General features: G+C 49.4%; 1 protein-coding gene across 1 annotated transcript in view; it reads left to right on the forward strand.

The window, feature by feature from the left end:
* Positions 1 to 5,693: 5,693 nt before the first annotated feature.
* MTURN (maturin, neural progenitor differentiation regulator homolog) overlaps positions 5,694 to 16,420 on the forward strand; it is a 28,863-nt gene continuing 18,136 nt past the window's right edge. Inside the window, exons 1-2 of the mRNA XM_053898463.1 lie at positions 5,694 to 6,137; positions 15,912 to 16,034. Coding sequence (XP_053754438.1) covers positions 5,976 to 6,137; positions 15,912 to 16,034 — 285 coding nt within the window. The 5' untranslated portion in view covers positions 5,694 to 5,975. The remainder of the gene's footprint in view (positions 6,138 to 15,911; positions 16,035 to 16,420) is intronic.

The raw sequence follows: 16,420 nt of genomic DNA on the forward strand, positions 1-16,420 counted from the left end.
GAGGCAGAACTATAATCTTTATCAGAAATGGAAAAGAGGAAAATGCCATTTTGCCACCTTAAAGTCTGTGTGTTTCTCTCTCGACAGCACCAGTGAGATGTTGCTGAAAGGAAGTTGTATGTGTTTTACTTAGAAATAGGGAGTATGAGGTGTGCCTGGGTGGCTTCTGCTCATGCACGAGCCCTCCCCCACTCGTGCTCCGTCTCTCCCTCTCTCTCTCATTTTAATTTTTTTAATGTTTATTTATTTTTGAGACAGAGAGAGACAGAGCATGAGCAGGGGAGGGGCAGAGAGAGAGGGAGACACAGAATCCGAAGCAGGCTCCAGGCTCCGAGCTATCAGCACAGAGCCCGACGCAGGGCTCGAACTCACGAACTGTGAGATCATGACCTGAGCCGAAGTTGGATGCTTAACCGACAGAGCCACCCAGGCGCCCCGTCTCTCTCTCTCTTAAAAATAAATAGAAACATTAAAAAATGTTTTCCATGGAAAAAAAGAAGAAATAGAAAGTATGAGAAACTGTTTTATTTTTTTTAATTTTTTTTTAATGTTTATTTATTTTTGAGAGAAAGAGACAGAGCATGAGTGTGAGAGGGGCAGAGAGAGAGGGAGACACAGAATCCAAAGCAGGCTCCAGGTTCTGAGCTGTCGGCACAAAGCCCGATGTGGGGCTCGAACTCACGGATCATGAAATCATGACCCGAGCTTAAGTCAGACGCCTAACCAACTGAGCCACCCAGGTGCCCCTATAAGAAACTATTTTAGATGAAAGTCAGGGCAAGGAGGGGAATGATTGAACCATATAGAATTTTGAAGTGTTTGAATAAAGAACTTAAAATAACCTCAAACTATTTCGGTTTCTTTGATGTATATAAAAAGGAAAATATTTCAGGTGCGTTGGATCAGATAGACATGTTTGGAAGACAAATGCACCCAAACTCTGTAACCCAGAGCTTCCTCAAACTTTATTTTAATTAATTTATTTTTTAATTTTTTTTAATGTTTATTTATTTTTGACACACAGAAAGAGAGAGACAGAGCATGATGGGGGAGGGACGGAGAGAGAGGGAGACACAGAATCCAAAGCGGGCTCCAGGCTCTGAGCTGTCGACGCAGGGCTCGAACTCACGGACCGCGAGATCATGACCTGAGCCGAAGTCAGACACTTAACCGACTGAGCCACCCAGGCACCCCAAGGTGTCCCCTTTCTTAAGTGTCTTAGGAAGAAGAGGGGGTAGCGCTCATCCCTCCCATGTCGCCCTCTTGGGTGTTGCTTCTCCAGATCCCGGGCTCTGTTTACCTCTGCCATCACCGCTGTGACATATCACACACATCTCTACCAGCCACCACCTCCTGGACCTCAGGGTCTACTGTGCCTCGAGATACCATGTGACTGCCATGGGCTCAAAGGGTGAATGTGGAACCAGCCCCACTCGCTCCCCTTTCTGCCCGACTCCTACCACATAACCACAGAATCTGAAGCAGATTTGCCAGAGGGGAGGGAGGGCTCCTTGAATGGACTTACAATGGGGGAGTAACTAAAAGGTAAAATTACGTGTTAGTGTCAGTCTTACTGCTAAAAGCCACAGAGGACTTAGAACGGGGGCGGGTGGAAGAGTCGGTTTGAGCGGGAGAATCTAGGTTGTGCTCAGCATTTCCAAATTGGGCTCCTGAGACGTCTCAGCCACCATGGGGTTTGAATACGCCTTCTCTTGTCACCAATGCACGTCTCCCAAAGACAAACAGTGGTTCAGAGAGATCCAAGTCTAGATTTGTATAAGAAAGAGAAACAGGGGTGCCTGAGTGGCTCAGTCGGCTGGGCATCCGACTTCGGCTCAGGTCATGATCTCACTGTTTCGTGGGTTCGAGCCCCACGTCCAGCTCTGTGCTGACAGCTCAGAGCCTGGAGCCTGCTCCGGATTCTGTGTCTCCCTCTCTCTCTGCACTTCCCCTGCTCTCTCTCTCTCTCTCTAAAAAATAAACATAAAAAAAAATTTTTTTTTTAAAGAGAGAGAGAGACATTTCTCTACACACAACAAAGACTACACAACTCTCTGCCCACCAATGGAGATGTTTTCACTTTCCTTCTGCTTCCAGGGGCAGAACAAGAAAGGGGCTTCAAGAGGCCCTAATGTTTCTTCACCCTCAGGCTCCACAAAAGACCTGGCTGCAGTTCTGGAAAGACCACTGTCCTGTATGTGGAGCCTGAACACAGCCCTACACAGGATGCCTCACCGGACTCTGTCTAAATGGGAGAGAGGCAGAGTGATGTATTATCTTTCTGTCTAAGCAACTGACCTTCCCAGTTACATTAGGAAAGCCAAGGTTCGAGTGAGTTGTGTAGACGTACTTTCCAGAATTAATTCCCATTGCATTATTGGCATACCCCTTCCATTAGTTAATAAGAATGGCCGAAGCAGAACTTGTGGAAGATTTTTCTCTCTAGATCTGTAGTTCTCAAAAAGGGGCAGGCTTGCTCTCCAGGGAACATTTGGTGACATCTGGAGACAATTTTGTTTGTCACAGGCTAAGGGGACTCAGGCGGGGGGGTGGGGGGGGGGGAGGCTGCTGGCATCTAGTGGGGTAGAGGCCAGTGATGTTGCTAAAGACCCTACGACACTCACGGCCAACTCCCCACAAGAGAGAATTACCCAGATCCCAATATCAATAGTACGGCTATTGAGAAACTCTGCTCTAAGTACTTGGGAAAAATGAGGTTTTCCTTCATCTGTGACCAGTACTAACCAGCCTCCCACCCTCATGTCACTCCTGAATTTTACTTTTAAAATTCATCTGCTTATCTTCCTACAAATCATCTCCCAGAAGCACATTAAGAGTGATCATGGCATATACTGTGTACCAAGTTCTGGGACGAGGACCTTACATAATTCGTCTCACTATTGTCCCCATTTTTCAGGAGAGAACATTGAGGCTCCAGGCAATTAAGTAAGTTGCAAATGTCCATAAAACTTAAAATCCCAGAGGTGGGAATCAACCCAGAATTCCAAAGTTTCTGCTTTTTAACTCAATGCCTTCCTTCCCTCCCTCCCTCCTTCCTTCCTTCCTCCTTTCCTTTTTAAAATAATCTCTACACTTAATGTGGGGCTCAAACTCACGACCCCAAGATAGAGAGTCACATGCTCTACTGACTAAGACAGCCAGGCATCCCAACTCAATGTCTTTCTAAGGAAACCAACAGTATTCAATTCATTAAGCAATTGTTTTATACCCGGAATTCTACTTTTCATAGTGAGAATTTTTCATCTTCTGACAAAAAGTATTTGTTACATAAATATGTTTGTAACTATGGTCATCCGTCACTTAGAGCCGACTCCATAGATGGATTTAAAAACACATGTATTTTCTAAACTCCCTGCTTTCCAAGAAAAGCTATGTATTTTATATAGTTTAGTCTCAAATTTAAGGAAGCTTTTCATTTTTGGAACTTCCACACTAATGCATATAATGTTTTAAATGGTAGAACCAGAAGTTTGCTCTATCTTGAGCTTCCCATATTAAAAAGAAAGAAAGAAAGAAAGAAAGAAAGAAAGAAAGAAAGAAAGCAACATTTTGTAACATTTACAAGAGCATACTGAATGTTTTTATTCATATGCGTGTCTCCTCCATTGTCTTGTATATTAGTTTTCTACTGCTACACAGCAGACTAGAACAAACTTAGCAACTTAAGAAAACACCCATTTATTAGCTCCCAGTTCTATAAATGAGAAGTTCCTGCACAGCCACTACTTAACTGAGTTCTCTGTTCAGGGTCTCTCAAGGCTGACATCATGGCGTCGGTCAGGGCTGACTTCTCGCCCGGAGGCTCTGCAGAAAACCCGCTTTCAAACTCATGGAGGACATGGGCAGAATTCAGTTCAGACTGAAGTCTCATTTCCTTTCTGTCTGCTGGCCGGGGGGTGCTCTCAGCTCCTAGACTCCGCTGTGTGGTCCTTGCCAGATGGCCCCTTCCATCTCCAAGGTCATTTAGTGGAGAATCTCCCTGATGGTGAATCTATCTCATGCTTTGACTCTCTCTCTGGGAAAAGCCTAGTCCTTTTTAAAGTGTCACCTGATTAAACCAGGCCCAGCAAGGGCAATCTCCCTATCTTAAGGTCAATTGATTGGAAATCTTAATTACATCTGTAAAATCCCTCACAGCAATACCTACATTAGTGTTTGAATCACTGGGAGAAGGTGTGAGTATACGAAGTAGGCATGGAGCTTGGGAATCGCCTGCCTAGTTTACAGTCTGCAAATTCCTTGAGGGCAAAAACTGGGCCTTGTGTGTCTGGTACCCAATAGATGCTCCATCAAAGGTCACTAAACCAAAATGTTTTAAAGGAATTGGGAAATTCTGAAGTCAGGAGGTTGTTACACAGGAGCATTAACTTCAAGGTTAAGACAACTCCCATCAGGAAAAAGATCAGTGCCCGGGATGCCTTTGGGCCGATCACCATCCTGACCTCTTCCCTTACCGAAAGATTAAGTGGAGTTTCTACTTTCTGTATGGGAATACAGCTCTGATTCAGTAAGGGAAGTCAAGGGAAAAAGAATCCCTATCCCAGAACTATGCCAGAGAACAATTTTCTAGAATCACACTTATTCTGTTGGGTAAGGGTGTATTCAGAGGGATGATGGTGTCATGAGCTTCCCTTAGCTGGTCTGCCAGCCCTTTGAGGGTGGAACAACACATTATTCTTATTTATATCCCTAGGGCTAGCACTGTGTCTGGTTCAGAGGACCAACTTTAAAGACAAAAGCTGATTGAACATTTGTAGAATGAATGCTATTCAACGTGTCTCTGCTAGTCGTCATTCAATTCCTCTGGGCGGGGGCCCTTCTGACGCATTTTTTGCAATCCAGCAATGCCTGCCCCATTCCTGGCAGTCAGGGAGCATTCAACAGGTGCAATTAATTGTTGGGCTGCGTACGCTTGTTTTAAAACGTCCTTTCTCCACTCCAAACTAGTAGTTGGTCATTTTATGTTATGCAATATGAATTGAGGCTGAATAATATTCAAGCTAGTCTTATGAGGCTTATTTCTAAGAAATACCCAGCTTTATGTGAACGCAAAAAAAAAAAAAAAAAAAAAAACCCAAAAAACCAAAAAACAAAAAAAACCCCACCCAAAACCTGTCCTCTTCCTATCAAATGGATACTCATAGCAGTGTCTGGTAAATGTATTTAGGACAAACATTTTTTTTTTTCTCCTTACATCAATAAGGGGACAGAGCTTGGATTTCTGAACAAGAAAAGCTCCGTTTCCCTTGGATTCTCTCAGCTCCTCCATCGCTAGCCTCAGACAAGGTACAAGTTATCTGCAATTCTGTGGGCGTCCTCTGCGCTTAAACCGCTTTCGGGAAAATACTTTTCCCGACAAGGCCTTCCAACTCCGGATAAACGCAGGCGGGGACTACAAGCCCTCCCCACTTCACTGTACACGGCCGAGCCGCGGATTTCGGGCCCGCGCTGTGACGTCACCGGGCTGGCGTCAGACTCCGCTGGTTGGCTGGGGCGCATGACGTCACGGGTAGGGGGCGGTGCCGGGCTCCGGAGGACTCCGGGATGCTCCGCGTTGGCTTGTAAAAAAAGAAAAAAGAAAAAAAAGTGGTGGGGGCGTACCGAGGAGTCCGCCCCGCCCCGCCCCGCCCCTCCCCGCCCGCCGCAAGCCGCGCCGGCCGAGAGGGGCGGGCGGGGAGGCGGGGCGGGGCGGAGCCGGGCGCGGCGGCGCGCCGTCCAGGCCGCCGCCCACCCCGTACACACAGCATGTAAACAGTCCCCGCCGGGAGGAGCCCCGGGACCGGAGGGAGCCGCGCCGCCCGGCCCCGCCGCCTGCCCGAGAGCCCGCGGAGCCGCGCGCTGCCCGCCCGGGAGGAGGGCGCCCGAGGAGAGAGGAGGGCGGGCGGGCGGCGGAGGGAGCGGGAGGCGGGCGGCGCGCGAGGAGGCTGAGCGAGCGGCGGGCGCGGCGGGCCAGGATGGATTTCCAGCAGCTGGCTGACGTTGCGGAGAAATGGTGCTCCAACACGCCCTTCGAGCTCATCGCCACCGAAGAGACCGAGCGCAGGATGGATTTCTACGCCGACCCCGGCGTCTCCTTCTACGTGCTGTGTCCGGACAACGGCTGCGGGGACAATTTTGTGAGTGCCGGGGGGGAGGGACGGCTGCAGCGCGCGGGAGTGGACGCGCGGCCGCCTCCCTGCGCCCGAGCTCCCGCACGCCCGGGAGGCTGTGGGCGCGGGGTGGGGGCGTAACCCGCCCGGCTCGGCCGTGTCAGCGTTGGTGGGGGCGGGGGGGGCGGGGAGCGGCGGGCAGGGGCGCCCTTAGGACCGGGAAGCCGGGCTGGGGCGGGCTGTTTCGAGGACGCGACCCTGCGGCCCGCGCGCTGTGCTCGGCTGGGAGCTTCTGGCGAGGGTCCCCGCCGCTCGCCCGCCCGGGCCGGGGAGCGCGGACCGTCCCGCAGGGCCCGGAGTCCTGAGCTTCCTACAGCCGGGCGTCCCGTCGGGGCGAGGAATCCCGTCCCCCTCCCGATGCGCAGACGCAACTCCTCCACTCGTCCCCGCCCGGGAGATTCCCCCGCCCCCGTGCTATCCCCTGCGCCGCGGGTTTGGACACAAAGCCTCTGTCCACACTAGCGATGCCCCATCTCCAGGACCTTCTTTGCGGAATTACACCTCGGATCTTAGAAAACGCACACGCGCGTGCGCGCGCGCGGGCACACACACACACACACACACACACACACACACGCTCGCGGGCACGCCTATCCCCCTCTCCTCCTGTGCGTCCATTGCTCCTCTGTGAGCTTCCAGCGAGGTGTGCGGGGCCCGAGCTGGTTCCGTCCGGCGGAGGCGGCGGCTGCGGCCCCGGCGAAGGCCCCCGGTTTTGCCAGACGGGAGGAATCCCCCCTCCCCCACCCCACCGGGTGCTAGCAGGGACCGGGACCTGGAACTGTGATGTCCAGATCTTCGACTTTGTATCCTGCGCCCACTTGGGATCTTGGCGCTGGCAGTTTAGGAAGGGGATGCGGCGGGCAGAGGAGTTGGGGTGGGAGGTGCGGGGAACGGGCGAGGATGGCGCTCCTTTAACGGTTTGTAAGGACGGGGAAAAAAATAATGGTCCCCAAATGTAAGATGGAGGCGGCCGTGGGCTCGGGTTACCGTGTGGTCGCCGGCTGGAGCCTAGAGCTGGCGCTGCTGCCGCCCCTGCGGACCGAGGTGGGGCGGCGCCGAGGCGCGGCCTGGCGCCGGCTCCTCAGGTGGGGTGAGACAAAGCGGGGCCCAGGCCCCGGCGGCCGCGCGCCCCTGCCACCCACGGGAAGTTCGCGAAGGAGTTAGAGAGACAGCGAGACCGCCTTCCTCGGCCCCCAGAGAGGTGAGGGCTTGTGTACGACATGACAGTAAGACACGCCCTTCCCACCACCGGCACCCAACCCCGCGGGACGAGAAGAAGCCACCTGGGCCCCAAAAGTGCGACACTAGAAGAGAGATGGCCTTGGGTGACAGCCAGATTTGAGTTCCCTGCCTGTGTGACCGGTCAGATGCCTTCCCCCCAGCCCAGTGTACACATCAAAACAATGGGCATGATACCAGCACCCGGATGATGATCCCACAGATGAAACACGTAACCATTTCCTAAGATCTGGGCTTCCCCGGAGTTCAGAGCTTGCCTCTTTTTTTTAAAGCCTCGGTTTCCTCTCCTGTAACATGAGGTTCATCGGAACACCTGCATCACCGTTACTTGTGAAGAACAGCTAAGCTATAAATATAGGCAAGAACACGGTTAACTGTAGTTAAAAAAAAGTGTTACTTGTTATTGAGAAAAATGGGAGATCATTCGAAAGGGATTTACTCCGTTGCGAACGTGTGAGAAAGCCCCAGGGATACGCTGGAAAGGGCACCAGGGTCCACCTAGCTACCATGTTAGGGTTTGGTTAGGAGTTCCTTCTAAGCCTAGTCTGCCAGTGGTCTAACCCCCCCCTTACTGTGTGAGACAGAGCAAGAATCACTCAAGGTTCTGGATTTTATAGGGCAGAGTTCCACATGGCCTTCCTGCTGGAACTGCAGTAGACCTACCCAAAGAAATTACTCCAAAGAGAACCATCATCGCAAAACATTATGCATATCACACCTTTCTCAAGGCCACTCATAACATATTTTAAATGTTTCCTCACCTGTATGAGTAAAATGCTTGAACGTCTTCATTTGCTTCTTCATAAGTAAATGAAATAGATAAGAAAGAAGATAGGAGGGAAAAGTAATCCCTTGGGTAGACTGGAACATTCTTTTTGTTTTCTTTTTTGCGGGGTGGAGGAGACAGAGAATGCGTGGTGTGCAAGTGGGGGAGGGGCAGAGGAGGAAGGAGAGAGAGAACCTCAAACCAGCTCCGTGCCCAGCACCGAGCCTGACTCCGGGCTCAATCTCGTGACTGTGAGATCATGACCTGAGCAGAAAAGAATTGGATGCTTAACTGACTGGGCCACCCAGGCACCTCAATACTGGAACATTCTTAAAGTTTCTGGAGGCCATAACAGACAGGGTGCCAACCACCAGATTTTTCTTAGCCCAGATCTCTCCTCACGTTTGCCCCAGACCAGGTTGGTCAAGCTGCTGTTTGCCCCTAGTTAAAGGGACTGAGGCATGAAGTAAATGTCCTACCTCTGTCCTTTTCCTTTTCCCAGGAAAATCTGATAAGCATTAGAAGAAATTTGAGATAAATGGAACTCTAATTCAAAAGATTAACATTAAGAATATTTACATAGCATTTCTCAATTTACAAGTGTTTTCACATGATTTATTCATTCATTCATTCATCAAACATTTATTGAGGGCTCACTTTGCTCACCAGGCCAGGGCCTCCTAGAATAGGATGTCTGCCCTCACTTTCCTGGGGCCATTGTACCCATCTGAGAAGCAGTGTAGCATAGTGGTCAGGGGTGCAAAGGTCTCGGGTCAGGCTACTTGGGTTCGCACCCCAGCCCACAATGTCTAACTGTGTGCATTGGGGAAAGTTATTTAATCCCTCTATGCCATGATTTCCACATCTGGAAATGAGGGATGATAACATTAGTACCTTCCCAGTGCCTAAAATAGGGGTGGTGATATTAATACCTCTCTGGCAGTCTCCACACAGCAGTCACTCTGGATTTCAAATATAATCCAGGTCATGATCTATGACTCCCCACCTCACCTAAACTGACTTCCTATAACTTTCACGGTAAAACTTGAGCCTTGCCCTGGCTTCAAGCGCCTACGTGATGTGTCTCCTGCCACCCCTCTGACCTCATCTTGGACCATTCTTCCTCCTTGATTACTGTGTTCCTGCCACAATGGCTTTTCTGGTCCTCAGACATGCCAAGCTCATTTCTGCCTCAGGGCCTTTGCATTTGCTGTCCCCTCTGCCTAGAACATTCTGCCCCCACCTCTTTACATGGGTAGCTCCTTTATGCTGTTCAGGCCTGAGAGACGACTTCCTGGCCACACGTTCCTTCACCTCACCCTCTTTTATTCAAATCATAGCATTCATTAGTACTTGACATTGTGAATTTTCTGCCCGCCCCCCATGAGGAGGGAGAAAATAAGCTTCAGAAGCGCAGTGGCATTTTCTGTCTTTAGCACTGTATCCCAGAACTTGGAGCAGCGTCGGTTATGTGGTAGGTGCTCCGTCCACGTTTGTAAGAATGAATGAGTGAATGATATTGAAGAAGACAGATGTTAAACTTCAAGAATGACAGCTTCAAAGAACAGTAACTGCCACTTGTGTAATTTACTATATAGCAGACACAGTTCTGTGTACTTTGTGTATATGTACTTAGTTAATCTTGGTAATTTCACAAGGCCCTCTCTGTAATTTTCCCCATCTTACAGATGGAGAAACTGATACCCAGCAAGGTGTACTAACTTTTCCTCTGAATAATAACTAATAAATGGTAGAGCAACTTGAATCCACGGCCCTGTCCTGAAGACACAGCATCCCAGGGGTGACATTCAGACTGTGGGTTCAAGGGCAGCTTCCTACTGGGCCTCACAAAAAGTCTATGACTTAGGTATTATCCCCATTTTGTAGGCTGGGAAACCGAGGCTCCGTTTAAGGAATCTGTCCAGGACTATAGCACTAAGAAGCGACAGGCAGGACTGAAGCTCAAGTCCAGAGGCTTGTCATTTGCACCATGAGGCATGTCCCGCAGGCAGGATCAAGCCAGGATCTCCAGAGGCCTTGGGAACAAGGACTTCCTTTTGTTTTCCCTCCACTTTGGCAGCTCCTGGGTCCCTTGTGCACTGTTCCCTCTTCTCAGCTCACAGGCCATTCTGTTCACACTGTCCCTTTCCAAACTGCTGCCCTGATTCAGGCTTCTCTCTGTGGACAGCACACAAGGTCAGATCCTGGGATAAAATGCAGCTGCCTTTGCCCTCTGTGTTGGGCCTTCAGGGACAGAGCCAACCCTGCCTGGCTCTACAGGTGTGACAGGGAGGGGGCCGAGAGCGTGGTGTGCTACCTTCTGCCAACCCAGAAGGACCTGAGGGCTTCGTCAGGTTCGAGGAGTGGGGTGTTGGCACCCGCTCACATAGCAGCCGGACTGAGGGACGTGTGTGCACCCTCTCCTGGCCCTGGCAGCCCCAGCGGCTCTCCCCCCTTGTCCTAGGCCAGGAGCAAGAACTCTAAACAAAGAGCACAGCCCTGCCCCTCCCCGGTGCCTGGAGAAGGGATGAGCTGCCTTATTGTCCTGTTTTTTTTTTCTGCCAACCCATCAAAAACATGTTTGGATTTAAAATTTTGTATAGTTTAATCTCTCCTCAGTATAAAAACCAAGACAGCGGTTGTCATTCTATTAAAGAAGAAAAGCTTTATTTATAGAAGGACCATGAGATTTAATTTTATACGTATGTCTATGCTTGTTATTTATATATATTCCTCCCCGATTTTTGTCCTGGGCCTGTCCCTCTTCTTACCTGTGTGACCAAAGAACAACCTTTTCACTTTGGAGCAAAACAATATAACTTTTCTACATGAGATTGCATCATTTCATATGGGGGGAAAAAAAGCACCTTCATGTCTAATTTAGACTCTACCCTCCATTTCCTCCTGTGTCAAATGAGGATAATCCTATGCGTATTACATTATTGTGAGGAGCCAATGAGGAAGAGTGGTAACCAACTGTAAAGCCTTCCACAGTGGCTGTGCATCATTCACATAGAGGGATTTTTTTTTTCAGGGAAAAAGTATGCATGTCCTTAGTATATTCACGGAGCGGTAATCCTGAGGAGGGTAAAGTCACGCTCCCATGAGTTTAAACAGTTGGGAATAAGCACTGTGGGCTCCTGCTAAATGAGAGGCAGTCTACGGGTGATCTCCTGTCATCTTTATGACTACCCTGTGAGGAGTGGTATTTTCTGTGACTTACAAAGGAGGGAGCTGAGGCTCAGGTTGAAGGCGTGCACACCGCCGTTGACGTCTTGGCTTTGCCCCTTGCTCCCCATGTGACCACAGACGCGTTGCTTAACCTCTCTGAGCCTCAGTTTCCTCCCCAGCAGCACATCTCAGTGCTTGGCACACGGAGCAGGTCGTAGGCCTGGCCACGCACTCTTCTTACCCTGGGCAGAATCCTATCGGGGGCATGAGACAGCTTGTACCTCCTCTCTCCCACCATCTCTTCGATGGACAGCGTGGAGTTTTGGGTTAGGACGCCCCAACTCAGAATGGACTCCCTGGTCCTAATGATGGCGGAAAACCCACGCAGCAAGAGTGAGGCCCTTCGGCCCTCGAATGGCCCTTTGACTCAGATAACTGAGTCCAGGGAGGAGAAACAGGTGCGTTCTTTGCCCGCCCCCCCCCCCGGGATCCCCCACTGTGCCGCAGCCCCAGGAAGCCACATGCCATCTCCCCAGGTGTTAGAACAATAGGAGCACAGGCTGTGCCCCAAAAGATACCTGTCGGATTGAATTGCCGAAGTGATCGGATACCATTTTTGGATGAGCTGGATATTCTCATCTACACTATAGAACACAGAAGGTGCTCGTTCCCCTTTGTGCAGACGGCCTGGTTGTATTGTCTTACGCTGGACAAGCTTTGATGATAACCTCTGGTCCAACTTAATGACAGAAAGAAGGGCCACGGATGGCTTGTTTTAAAATCAAAGTTCTCACCAGGGATTTCCACCTTTGCCCCTCTTTCCCCAAATGTGATGAGTCAAAGTTCTGGTTCTCAAAGTGTGTTCTCAGAACCAGCAGTATGAGCTTCACCTGGGAACTTGCTGGAACTGCAGGTTCTTGGTGCCACCCCCCCCCCCCGCCCCCACACTTGTGTTTTAATAAGTCGGGGGGTGCGGGCGGGGGGGGGGTGTCGTGATACTTGGCTGAAGCCACAGGACCACCGCTGGCCTCTCTTTTGGAAGCCTTCTCTTGGCATTCCTCCTATTCTAACAGGCACCCTGGCTCTTGCTACACAGTTAGAAAGTCAGTACATTCTGTATCCAGATTCATTATCTGCCAGGGAGTTATATTGTTCAAAGCCACAGGTTCTCTGACCCCTGCTATGGTTTTTTTCATGGCCAAAGTGGCCATTTGGTTCAATATCCAAGTTGAAGTCATTGTTGGTCACGCCCTGGGGTGCGGGATTCCGGGTCTCCAGTCATCCACTTGTCTTTGTTTAAGACTAGACCCCAGAATCTGTTTTCAGGAGCGTCTGCCCAGCCACCAGTCTCTCTGCTGTCTCCTGGTTTTAGAACGGGCCCTTCTCTTCTTCCTCAGAGATTACCATCGTTGCCTAATAGCTCTGAAGAGCACATCTATTTTATCTGGGGACACTGCCGTGGGACACTGATTGCACAGGCCTGTAGTAAGCTACAGCGACAACTGTGTCCCATCCGCAACAGGTGGCCAGGTCCGTTGACCTGGCCCTGTTTGTCCTAATCTCACTTGGTTTTATATACTTTTCCTCCCGTCGTTTTCCCAACTACGGACTCATTTTTTAGTTCATCTTACCTTGTTTTTTATGGATCTTTGAGAACTGCCTTAAATGTGGAAGGAAACAGTTGCAATAAATACAACAATACTTTTTGTTATGAGATACCATGGGTCTGAACCAATTAGCATTTAATAAACGATGTCCTCTGAGCACCCATGTACACGTGGGTCTATCCGATTTCAAACCCCGTGTAGCCTCACGTTATCGTATGGGCGGAGATTCGGTTAAAACTTGTTTAAGCCCCCAAAACCAACATGACTGAGAATCCAGGGTGAATTAGACAGCCAAATGAAGTAAATTTAGGCCGCCTGGACAGAAGGCTCTTCCGGCAGGTGTTAGGTCTTCCTTCCCCAAAATATACTCATAAGTCAATAGCTCCAAAAGCGGAGTCATGAAAATTGTGGCACGAACACTCTCCTCACGAGGTTAGAAATGCCCTAGAAACACTCAGGGGCGCCTGGGTGGCTCAGTCAGTTAAGCGTCCGACTTCAGCTCAGGTCATGATCTCACAGTTCATGAGTTCGAGCCTCGCATGGGGCTCTGTGCTAGTAGCCCAGACAGCTTCAGATCCTCTGTCCCCATCTCTCTCTGCCCCTCCCCCACTCGTAAGCACATAAGCTCTCTCTCTCAAAAATAAATAAACGTTATATGTTAAAAAATGCCCTAGAAACACTTAAAGAATCTGTCTGATTTCCAAGCAGTAGTGGATACGGTGCAATTCTGTTGCTTGAGTGATCACACTTTCCTTAGTTTACTTTGTAATTTAAGGTCCAAATGTATTTTAGAAAATAGGTATACAAGGTTTTCATAGATACACTATTTCTGAATTAACAATAATCCAGGTTGCTTTGGGGAGTGTTCTCAGTGAGGTCACACTGGGTGTCTCATTTGCTCAGTGGGGGCCCTTAGACTTGTGGCACATGGAAAGCCCAGCCCTACCCCTTCCTCCCCATTTTCCTGCCGACACAGAAGGGGAAAGAGGACACTCCCAGCCACCATTTATTGCACGCCCACTGCGTGCCAGCCAGGGACTTAAGAAACTTCTTACTTTTTTTTCTCATCTTCACCTAGATGTTAATCCCATCTTTAACTTGGATAAGAATTTTAAATATGCTGGAACTTTTAAAAACTTGAGTATGAAAATGGGTGCTGAGCAGAACTTACATTAAAGTAGGACTTTATTGTTCTTGCTGAATCCCTACTGATTAAGAACCAAGTGTGATAATGGCTATAAAAGCACTTTGTACTTGTCCTTTCATACAATGTAAGAAACTACCATTACATAAATGGCATTTCAGCTGCTCAGCAACTCTTAAGGGTCTCTAATTCATAGGGACTCATGTTTGAGCTGTGCTCTAAAGTTAGAGAAGCCAGAAGTTGTCTTCGCTAGGTTGAGCCAGAAGCTCCTCTAGAAGTCTGCTGGAATTCAAGCAGCATGTGTCAGAAATGGACCTTTCCATCTGTGAAACACAGATAATTGGAGTGGAAAGGGCACATTAGCGTCCAGTTAGTCTCTTGGATCTGAGCAGTTAAGTCTATAGGTCCAGTCCTTAGAAATGCTCCAATGAGAAGGAAGGAGGTAAAATGTTTCTTGAGTGATTGACATGGAACTCTCTGGGGTGATGCCCTAATCATTATATTAATGGAAGGGAGCGAGTGTGTGCTAGACGTGGACCATTTCTCCAAATAGATCTTGTCTCCTGCTGCCTCGTTTCTGCTTCTTGCTTTAACTTCCGGGTGTCTTCCTCTCTCCCATGCCTCTGCACTGTCATTGATCGGGCCCCTCTAAACAGTGACTCTTGGTTAGACACCCTGATGTTACCCTAGTGGCCCAGTGCCTCTCCCCAGCTCAGATGTGCAGAGCAGGGGGGCTTCTGCCCCCCAGATCTCTCAGCCTGTTTCTTGGGCTCATTCCAGATCCTTGAACATTTATGGGAGAGACTTATCTCGTCTTAAAGAGGTGCTAAAACAAATGTCCTCACATGGGAAAACAAACAAACAAACAAACAAAACCAATATACCGTGTCTAGCCTTAAGAAAAAGTAAAACCTAAAACCAGGTCCTTGGTGCATGTTGACATTGTGAAGCAATGCCACCTTAATGCATCCTAAGAGAAGGTGAGCTTTCCGAAAGCCTTTGCTTCCCAGTGATGGAGTGGTGGCTTTTCTGCGTGTTCTTTTAATTTTTTTTTTTTAATGTTTGTTTGTTTGTTTTTGAGAGAGACAGAGACAGAGCGTGAGCAGGGGAGGGGCAGAGAGAGAGGGAGACACAGAATTCGAAGCAGGCTCCAGGCTCCGAGCTGTCAGCACAGAGCCTGACGCGGGGCTCGAACTCACGAACCTTGAGATCATGCCCTGAGCCGGAGCCGGACGCTCAACTGACTGAGCCACCCAGGCGCCCCTCTGTGTGTTCTTTTAAAGTCATTTTGTTTCATTCTGTTTTGTTGTTGTTGATTTTAAATTCATTTCATTTGGAAGTAAATTTACCACCACCCCCACTCTGCAGGCTGCTCTGGGTAAAGAATGTTTCATTGCAAGTCAATGGTTACAGATTATGCTTAATTAATCCTTCAGCCACAGCTGAAGGCAAAGCCAAGGATCATGCAAACCCTTGGTTTCTCCTCCCTGCTGCTTTAAAACCCTCCTTCCCCAGCCCTAGAAGGGCTATGGAAATGGTTGGGTGGGGCAGGGGTGGGGGAGTGGATATGAATTGAGCAGGTGAGACTATGGACCGAAAGCATGGGGGTTTCCCGTAGGGTAGGCATTTTCTCGTCCCCTTCAATGCGAGCAAATCGAGAACGAACATGGGAATTTTACCCTGGAACAGAGGCCTTCCAATTTATGGAATGCAAAAAAAAAAAAAAAAAAATCTTTTTGGCTGTCTGTATTTCACACCGAGTGTAATAAATGTGTGTCTTTGTTCTCTCCTCTCCCTCGCCTGTGGGCGCGCAGCACGTGTGGAGTGAGAGCGAGGACTGCCTGCCCTTCTTGCAGCTAGCACAGGACTACATCTCCTCCTGCGGCAAGAAGACGCTCCACGAAGTCTTGGAAAAAGTCTTCAAGTCTTTCAGACCTGTAGGTGCCTGCTTGGCTTCCAGAGCCGGCTTCTTTTCTGCAGTGATTGTGCTGGGAATAACACGGGTGGTGGGGAAAGTGGGCAAGGCCTGGGGGTGACTAATTGTTTTTCTCTTGTCTGCTTTGTGGCTTAAAGATAGCAGCTCGGGGAGGGAGGGTGAGGGCGGAGAGGGAGGGGGGAACGGGATGTGACACAGCTGTTGGTTGCAGGAATGATGGTTATTTCTAGCATCACTTGAGTGAAGAGTCTCTGATAGGGTGGGAAGCAGACAGAGCCTCTATGAGACTTCTGAGTATTCCTGCTCTTGTCCAGTAGACTTAAGGTCACAATTTGTGGAAGCTATGGAGGTTCTCGTCCGTGGTGGGGGGTCTAGATTTGGGGGGCT

This window comes from Panthera pardus, unplaced genomic scaffold (genome assembly GCF_024362965.1).
Source record: "Panthera pardus isolate Hobbes unplaced genomic scaffold, ASM2436296v1 HiC_scaffold_8, whole genome shotgun sequence".
In the NCBI taxonomy this organism is placed as follows: Eukaryota; Metazoa; Chordata; class Mammalia; order Carnivora; family Felidae; genus Panthera; species Panthera pardus.